This window comes from Hipposideros armiger, unplaced genomic scaffold (genome assembly GCF_001890085.2).
Source record: "Hipposideros armiger isolate ML-2016 unplaced genomic scaffold, ASM189008v1 scaffold_213, whole genome shotgun sequence".
Lineage (NCBI taxonomy): Eukaryota > Metazoa > Chordata > Mammalia > Chiroptera > Hipposideridae > Hipposideros > Hipposideros armiger.
This window is the reverse complement of record NW_017731563.1, coordinates 1,341,407-1,351,702: the sequence shown is the minus strand read 5'-3', so window position 1 is coordinate 1,351,702 and position 10,296 is coordinate 1,341,407. Positions and strand designations below refer to the sequence as shown.

The 10,296-nt window shown below is 38.8% G+C and overlaps 1 protein-coding gene across 1 annotated transcript in view; it reads right to left on the bottom strand.

Moving 5' to 3' along the window:
* Window positions 1-10,296, bottom strand: part of ERC1 (ELKS/RAB6-interacting/CAST family member 1) — a 543,350-nt gene that overhangs the window by 266,522 nt on the left and 266,532 nt on the right. The window contains exon 14 of the mRNA XM_019654119.1: window positions 3,419-3,550. Within this exon, the coding sequence (XP_019509664.1) occupies window positions 3,419-3,550 (132 nt within the window). The remainder of the gene's footprint in view (window positions 1-3,418; window positions 3,551-10,296) is intronic.

Below are 10,296 nucleotides of genomic sequence, written 5' to 3'. Positions count from 1 at the left end.
GCCACTCGGCCGGCCCCAAAATGGCAATTTAAAGAAAATGAGTATCACTATTAGAAATGATCTTTCAAAATAAGGATATATATATTGAGAGGATATATCTTTATTCAAAACATTAAAAAATATTTTTTAGGAACAAAATAAATCCAATTTATTGAATCACAAGAACAAGTCTTATTACTGTAAAGGCATTTAAAAACAAAACCTTTAGTTAGCAATCTATTAGCAAATGGCTCTCTCAAAAAAATAAAAAAAGCTTTTGAAAAATTCTAAGTTCAGAGCAGCACTACTGAACTAAGGCTACTGCTCCCCACCCCCTGGCAATTCTGAGGCTGGTTTAAGAGAACAAACTTTTCTCTATGCTCTTTTAAGAAAAGGGACTCTCACATTCAACAAAACACAAAACCTGCCAAAACTTGATCTGCAGACAGAAGTTTCAAAAGAAAAAAAAACCCATGTGGAAAGGAACCCTTGAGTTTCCCCATGGCATTTTTCCCTTTCAACTCTCTTTGCCAACACAGGTTAGAAGGCATCTTGCTTCACTGGATCACTATCAACTACTCCAGATTCTGGGCACGGGCTCAGTATAGAGCAGCCTGTTTTAGGAATAAAGGTGCTGTATGGGGATCCTGTAAAGAATACAGGAAAGGCATCAGGAAACATTTTCCTTTGAGAGTTTTTCCCTGCTCAAACTTTAAAAGGTTCTGTATTTTATTTTAGTGAGAGATGTGGTTCCCAAACAATTTCACTTTGCTCTTTGAGAAATCAAGAGCTGCAGATATCCTCCTTCTATCAGAGGGAGTCATTTCTTCTCAGGGGCTAAACTTAGGCAAGAGACAGATACACTTTGGACCTAAGAAAGATAATAAGAATAATGTCCCTAGTCCAGAACAGTTTCACCTATTTACGACATTGCAAACAAATATTTGTAGTTCACCGTGGTGCACACAATTGATATACATACGTAACATTAACAGTGGGGTTAGAAGACACAAGATAAAAATAAGAAAAGAAGATAAGAGTAGGAGGGGACAATGAATGAAGGTTATACAGCCTCAGAAGTACAAACATAAAAGTAGTTTCTTCATACCTTAAACCACTGAAAGCCCAAATGAGTGATGTCATGAAATATTTCACTCAACAGTGTCAGATAGGCAGTGAGTAGCAGAATGGTGGAAATGAGATAAACAGGAAAGAGAAAAAGAAAAAAGCATGCAATTAACACAAAATTATATGTAGCTACTCTGGAAGACAGTTTCGCAGCTTCTTACAAAGTTAAGTATAGTCTTACCACACAAACCAACAATCACCTTCCACGTATTTACCTAAATGAGTTGAAAATTTATGTCCACACAAAAACCTGCACGTGAATATTAACAGAGATGCTTTATTCTTAATTGCCAAAAATTGGAAGCAAACAAGACATTCTCCAATAGTGAAAGGAATAAGCAAACGGTGGCACATCCATACAATGGAACATCATTCAGAGATAAAACCCAATGAGTTCTCAGGCCACCAAAAGATGTGGAAGGACCTTAAATGCAGAGGTTCAATGCAAAGAGCCAGTTTGAAAAGGCTACATGCTGTAGTATGATTCCAACTATGTGACATTGTGAAAAAGTCAAAACAGAAGGGACAGGAAAAAAATCAGGGACTGGGGAGATGGGGGAGGCGTGAGTAGGTGGGCACAGGGGGGTTTTAGGGCAGTGAAACTATTCTGTATGACACCGTAATGGTGAATACACACCATGTACATTTGGTAAAACCCACAGAACTGTACAACTAAAAAAGTGAACGAAAGTATAAACTATGGACTAGTTAATAATGCATCAGTATTGGCTCATCAAGTTTAACAAATGTACCACACCAATGCAAGATGCTAATAACAGGGAAAACTGAAGTGGAGGAAGGAGAATATGGGAACTTTGGACTTGCTGCTCAAGTTTTCTGTAAACTAAAAAACTGATCTAAAAAAAGTCTATTAATTAATTATAAATAAATAAGTAATCTGCTAAAGAGCAAATTACGACCAGTCCACACAACAATAGCTTTAGAAAGAACACGTAACAGCCATCCCTAATCTGTGATGACGTGATCTATTATTAATTACCAACATTTCTACACTATCTCTGATATTTATCACTTGTAACTAAATGATGATCCCAAAGCAAGAAGGAAAAATAACTGATATTTGGAAAATAAAGGAAAGACTGAGAAAAAAGTTAAAATGAAGCTAAAAGCAGATCCTCCCTCACCCTAGAACAATGGCTGTCACCATCCTTTTCTGAAGCTCTTCACCACCCAAGTTCTATTCAACTGGACATTAGGAAATATTCAAATAGAAAGTGGGCTGAGGCACTGATCTAAGAACAAGGCACTGAAAGCCACTCATTGTGTGAAAAAATCAATTTTCCTTCAGCTTTGCTAATAAATGTCAATCGGTCTGTCTTTCTATGCTTGACACTGAAGAAAGTACATCCTCGTATCTAACACAGTCATGAAGGGACGCCCCTGTGGCTCATGCTGCAACATGTCTGCTTTGAAATGTACCCTCTTCCTTGCTATGCAACTGCCCTAACTCACTTGAGCACTGCAGGTCTGATCAGTGAGTTTCCCAAAATGATTCATGTCACCCTCCCGTTGAGCTCCTTTTACCTGCTTAACATTTATATTTCTCCAGCAAAGAACTGGAAAGGGCATAATCACTAAAAAATTAAATGTAACAAGTCTCTGTGTGAGGCAGAGTCAAAAGCTCCAATCATACTCTCATAATGGGAACTGAAATTAGAGTCTTCACTGGTTAAACTGCTTCTTCCATGCACACTGCCCATCTTTAGTTATTCTTTCTAGTAAGAAGTTAAAAGCAAGAGTATGAGGATCTAAAAAGATTTAGGAACATACATAAAACAAACAGCAACAGTAGACCTCTTTAACGAGTCACCTCAAGAGACACACAGATCTTGGACTCTCGAGCATCACATATCTATGTCTTTCATACTTGCTATTAACCTTAACTTGTTACAACTTTAACTGCTCTTTTGAACAAGCCAGGGTATAAAATAAATAAACTATTTGCTATTTAAAATTAACATCTTTGACTCAGAAAGGCTTGTGGTTTTCCATTCATTTTACAAGCAGGGCTCTAACCAGTCTTGTAACAGAAGAGTTCCATTTCCTCTCACCAGATATATAAACATGGAATCGGTCCTAAATTATTAATGCAGAACCCTCTGCATTAACATTTTAGTCAATTCTTATGTAACTATATTTCAATTCTGATTTCAGTCTAAAATACCTTACACTTGACTGGTTTTGAAACCCTGTAAACACACATCATGTATACTTTGCCTCAACTATACCAGTTGGGTTTTACCTTTTGTCTAACCAGCAGCATTGCCAGTAATTGTATAAAATTGCAGACCTGTTTTTCAGCATTGGTCCTGGCTGATTCCTCTTGTGCTAGCACCATTTCTCGCTCTGCAGTTATCTGTACACTTTCTCTTAGTGCTTCTTCCAGCTCTTCAATTCTGTCATCCTTCTTACGGAGACTGTCCTGGAAAACGATGGAAGACTCGGTGAAGTGGACTAATTAGTTAACCAAAGGAGAGCCTATTTTTCAACAAATGGCTATTTGCTTATTATAGGTTCTTCCCTTCAGAAATAAATCCAAGCCAAAAAGATATCATCATAGAGGAAAGACTAAAACAGGGAAGAAAGAAGTTAAGGAGGTTGAATAAGTATATTAGTAAGAACAAAGATCCAGTTAGTTAAGCCAAGAGAAATGTGTGATGGACTTGTTCTCCACAACAGAGAGAATAAAATTGTTTGTGTTAGGCAACATAGGTAGCAAGAGCATGATTATTTAGAAACACAAAGCTGTTTTCGAACTATTCTGTAAACTGGCTTAAAGCCAGCTTTCATGAAGCGTAAGCAATAAGACTCAATGCCAAAATACTCTTTCCCTGAAAAGTCAAGCCTAGAGGAAAAAGTTAAGTAAACAGCTTGATCTTTCAGATTACATTCTTCATATAGGCAATTATTGGCAAACTAAGTTTTAAAAAGAGAAATGAAAAAGAAGTTTCTCCTAACGAATTCAAGAAAGCAAAGTTTTCTCTTAATCTTACATGAGAAAACTGAAAAAAGTAAGTGATATAAATGACTGATCTGGCTAAAGATGAACAATTTAGTTAGCCAACAAAACACACTGCCCTGATACTCTACACAAGTTTAAAAAGCAAATTCTAGTGGGGGAGGGGGTGAATATGGATTTCTACCGGAAAGACAAAGTCCTACAGGATTTTAAGATCGTATAAGATAGGAGATCTTAGGATCAGAAGGATACAGGAAGCAGTGTTCAAGTTGGATGCAGAACTGAATTTATCAAGGTATTGTAAGTATTTTCTCTTTAGATTCTTATAGAACCAGAATATTAACATATGAAACAGAACAAGATTTGCTAAACCATTCTCTAACATTCAGCATGCTCATATCAACAAGATATCAAAGGACTTTGTCTTTTCTCTATGTAACTCTCATTTAATTATACTGCAGTTCACTTTTAGAAGTGCTCAAGAAAGTCCTTCTTGACAACATTGTCTTCATAAATCTAGAATTTAAAATTTATCCAATTTTGAAATGTCAGATTTTTCTCCCAACTTTGAAGGAATGGTATGTTATTTAATATCCTTCCTAATAAAAAGTTGATAAATCTGTTGCTCTAACTTTTCTCAATTTAAAAACAAATGCGATTTAGAAAAAAGAATATTCACATTTCAATAATGTATGTTATGTTCATTTTTTTAAAAAAGTTTTCATTCTTTTCAGAGATGTTATAAAATACTCTGAATTGGTCCCATAAGTAAGGCTCTGTATTATGTAAAGCAGTTCAGCTATATCAGAAAATGTTTTGTTGAAATCTTAATGCTTCTAGTTTGCTTGCCATGGACAGGAGACTACAATGAGGGTTTGTAAACAATGCCAAGCAGAGGGAGATAAGGAATGATGCTAGTAGAAATAAAGTCCAAGGTAGTTTCTTATGATTCAAAGAAAATGAACTGTAACAGAAGGATTATGCAGAAAGGCATGAGTGCAATGATTAATTCATTCAGCCCTCACAAATTCTCTCATAAGTAACTATATTTGTAGTAACCTGGGATTCTGAATTAAATTGTTGTAAGCAAAAAGAAACACTAATGTTTCCCATTATCAACCTATGAATAACTCAGTACTATGTTATTGTCCAGTCTATTATGTCCTTTACTCTTAAACTATCTTTTGGAGCACTCCTTAGAGGCTTCTATTATCCTAACCTCAATCCTAAGTTGAGGGTGAAAAAGTTATTCCAAATAACTTCCCTATTTCAAGCAAACAGGTTTACTTGCACTCCTGCATGGACCTAAAAACAGCTTTGTGGCTTTATCAGTAAAATGTTTTTTAGAGAGAGGATGATTAGTAATTTGTCATAATGCAGATGATCAGTGCAGGTTTTCATAATGAAAGTCTCCTCTAACCAGAGGTAAAACTAGTCTACCAGATGGGCTCCATGGGCAAGGCCACTGACTTAAAAGTTATCTGGACTTCATGGCAAAGGCTGATTCAAAATCTTTCTCTAAAATCAAATGAAACCACAAATAAAAAGAAAAGGAGAGGACTGTTGAATAATAATTATGAGATATTAAAGTTGCATAACATCTCAATGTAAAACTAACCACAGAACCACCTACTCTAAGAAAACTGCATTTACCAAGGGCCGTAACAAGAAAATGATGAGAGTAAATAAATAACCCCATTACCTTCATCAACAAAGTCCACAACTACTTAATCCATCTACCTAGTGTGTAAAATTTGGCTCAGTTTTATTTTTGGAATCTTAACAGATATCTGTTATGGTAAACCAAGGAAGTTGCCTTTCTACTGAACTATACCTTGAATCTATTTCATTTAATAAAATATTGAGCCAATGCCAGAAATAAACAGATTCTACAAATACTAGAGTCCTAAGCCCACTGTCACATTTATAATTATTCTTTCTTGTCTTCACACTTTCATAAAGATTAAATGCATTTATTTGTACTTAGATTATATGTACTCTTTATTTTTTTTAAGTTTAGATTACTAGAGAAAAGTAAAGATTTTTAAAAAGTTTTAGAAAAGCCAAAAGTGCTCACCCATGAAGAATAAAAAATTGGAAGGCATTCGAATTTTTAAGGGCAACACAGAAAACTGGAAGACAATTGAGGTAATGTTTTCAAAATTCTGAGGGAAAGATGATTTCTGATCTAGAATTCTATATCCAAACTATCAATCAAATGTGAGAGTAGAATGCAGAATCTGAAAAAAATTGTATCACATTACAGACAGAGAAAGTTACTAGGGATGTATGGTATCAAACTGAAAAAGTAAATCTAGAAAGAGGAAGACCTGGAATCCAGAAAAAAGGGGATCTACCACAAGTGAGTGGTAATGGAAGAAACCTTGAGGGTGGCAGCAAGGCTAGAGAAAAAGTACAGTTTGGGGCAGAGAAAAGAAATTTGAGGAAAGATGCTTCCAAGAAAAAAAAGAGTGGATGTATAGATACAAGAATTAAATAAGGGATAATGTATTTTACAATAGTAACAATATCAGAAGAAATGTTATACTTCAAGATAGGAAATTAGGAATAAACTAATGATATGTACACAAATAACTAATAAAACAAACAAAAGACCCAAAGCAATTATTACCACAAGAAAAAACTAAAAGTACAATAAAGGAAGTCTAATGGTAATATACCCTGTGCCTTAGACACAATAATGTAAAACTTGACCATTACTATATTAGAAAGATTTTAAAAAGGGAAATGTGCGTGGTGGCTTGTGTAAAAAAGCTAATTCCTCATCATTCATAATAAGAAGTTAATAGATAACTAATGTCAAATAAGAAAACGAATAAAACAACAATATAAGAAAATCATTTGGAAAGGTGAAGGTAAACAGCAGAACAAACAACTGAAAGGGGTAAACCTGGTTATTTCAGGAGAGAAGGAATCAAGGTTAGACAAGAAGGAGATTGAGGACTATTAGTATTTACTATAAGCCACGTGGTATTATTTAACTTCGTATGTAATGTAAATACATATTGTTCTGAAAAAAATCAAAACCAGATTTAAAAACATGTTAAAACATGACAAATAAATTGATGAGAATATAAAGAATGTCTGAAAATAGTTGTAAATATGCTCACTATTTCAGATAGAGTAAGTCCCTGACTTACGAACAAGTTCCATTCTGGAAGAACGTTCGTAAGTCGGATTCATTCGTAAGTCGGATTCATTCGTAAGTCTGACAAAATGAGTCTTATACACCTTTGACACAAATATACAATGTAAAGCCAATGGTCGAATGATTCATGTTATAAGAATGAGCGACATCTACCATCTTTTCACCTTGGTCGAATCTCTCAATTATTTTCACTTTTGTTTCCATGGTTATTGCTTTGGGCTTCCTAGCAGTCCACTCCACATCACTCACCACTACTTTTCCTCTTGCTTCTGGACATCCTGGGCTCTGATTAAGCACTGTACTACTATACACTATCGCACTGTACAGTAAGCACACAGCAGCACAACTGTGACAATGACAACAGACACATGAGCTACTTCCGCGAATTGTTCACATCTACGAATGTTCGTAACGTGAGGTCTGTTCATATCTGTGAAAGTTCGCAACTCAAATGTTCGTAAGTAGGGGACTTACTGTACTGATACTCTAAACATTTGGGTTATTAGTTACTGTGGTAAGAGAAAAGAAGACTAGGCAAATATATCTTAAGACAGCACTAATGACAGAGGATCCAAGATGGTGCAGTAGATAAATGCTGTGATTGCCTCCTCCTATGACCACATCAAAATGATAACAAAATTATAAAACAATCAACCTGGAGAACCATCGGAAGGTTAGCTGAACAGAAGTCCTAAAACTAAGGATATAAAGAAGCCACATTAAGACTGATAGGAGGGGCAGAGATACGAAATTCACCGGCCCCACATCTGTGTGCAGCAATTAAGACTTGGGAGGAATGTCTCTGCAATGGAGATCCCCCCCAGAGAAGCAAGGTACCCCGGCCCAACACTGGGCTCCCCAGCCCACAGTACCAGTACTGGGAAGAGGAGGCCCCACAATATCTGGCTGTGAAAAAACAGTGGGGATTCGCACCATCCAGGTGAGACAGAAAACTGGGAAACCCAGACATTTTCTAAAAGGGCCCATGTACAGACTCACTCTCTCACAGGCACTCATCCTGGGCTCTGGCAGAGGGACAGAGACATACAGGGGAAGACTGAGTTGTATGGCTACAGGGTGAGGACTAGAAGGACAGTCGCCATATTCCCCGTGTAGAATCCTCCTCCCATGCAGCGGGCGGCGGGGGGGAGGGGCGCACGGGCACCATCATTCCTGTGTTGAGCCCTCCCCACACAGCCAACTCTAAATCTGCACTGGCCTGGTGACTCTGCTCAATCCACACTGATGACTCTCTGGGAGTCTGCCGCATCCAATTCGTGCAACCCTGGAGGCACTATCTTGGCCAGCAGCAAGCCACACCCAAATTGCACTCTTTCTTGGACAACTCCCGGGGGGTTTCCAGGCCTCAGGCAGGCAGCAGCTGGACTCAGTGTACTCTGAGACTTGGCTAAGTAGCTCTAGGCTCAGCACCGGCACAAAACCAGCATCTACATTAGCCTGGTGAACAAAATTCGTCCCACCCTGGTTACTCCCTGACACCCTGCCTCACCCAACTCTGTACTACAAGGGACTCTATCAGCAGCTGAGCCTTATGGGAGACAGCAGGCAACAGCAGGCCTCAAGGTGCCCTGGGCTTTTTGCAGAGCTATCCCAGGCCCGGTACTGGAAGCAGCTGTCCTCAATTCACATCTGGCCTCTCCCACGTGCCTCTTCCAGGTCCAGCACAGGGAGCGACCAACCATGAATCACTTTGTAGCTCCTACCACATAGTCCCTGGCCAGTCACAGGCAGTGGCTGACCTGGGCCTGTACCAAAGTACTGGCCAAGAGGCACAAGAACCAACATACCTGGAGGCCAGCATCAGACCACAGCAAAGCACCACCCAATTAGCCCCACAAGCAGCACACCCAAAGGGTGGTCTCAGCAGGCACAAGAGCCAACTGGGGCAAATCCTGCTCAGTGGGATAAGGCACCTGCACAGCAGCCCATAAGCTGTGGATGAGGCTAAACCCCAAAACTAGTCAGCCTGAGGGTTAATCCCAACCACTGACGTGTCAATAGCAATCAAGGCTCAAATATAACACATAAACCACACAAGGGACACACCTGGAGTACCCAGTGCAAGTGACCAGGGCACATGGCACCTACTACATAAGGCCATCCAGCCAAAACTGGGGGACATAGCAGATCTACTTCATACATAGAAACAAACACTGAGAGGGAGCCAAAATGAGAAAGCAAACAAATAGGTCCCAAATGAAAAAAGAGGAGAAAACTCCAGAAAAAAACCTAACCAAAATTGGGGCAAGCAACCTACCAGATACAGAGATCAAAACAATGGTTAAAAGGACACTCAATGAACTTAGGGGAAGAACAAATGAACTCAATGAGAACTTCAACAAAGAGATAGTAAGCATAAAAAATGACATAAAAACCATAAAAAATCAACCAGTCAGAAATGAAAAATACAACTGAAATGAAGAAATCACTCACCACCAGATTAGATGAAGCAAAGGATCAAATCAGAAACTTGTAAGACAAGGTAGCAAAAAACACCAAATGAAACCACAAAAAGAAAAAAGAATTTAACAACTGAGGACACATTAATAAGAGACCTCTGGGACAACATTAAGTCTAACAACATTCACATCGTAGGGGTGCCAGAGAGAGAAGAGAGAAAGCAAGGGATTAAAAAAATATTTGAAGGGCTGGCCGAGTGGCGCATTGGTTGAGTTGGCTTGGAATGTCAGCTCTGAGCAGCAGGGCCCCGGTTTGGATCCCACATGAGGGCCAGTGACGCTGTGCCCTCTACAGCTAAGATGATGAACAACAGCTCGACCTGGAGCTGGGCTGCCGTGAGTTGCTGGCAACGGCGTAGGCTGTAATGGAGCTGCAAAGGGCTCCCGTAAGCTACTGTGAACGGCCATCAGCCGGCGTGAGCTGCCAAGAGCTGCCGGGAGCGGCCGTCCAGTGACCGGCAACCGATCTGCCTCACACGGGAAGAGTGCAATGATAATACCAACATGAGCCAGTGAAGCGACGTCCTCCACAACTAGACTGAAGAACAAAAGGACAGCAA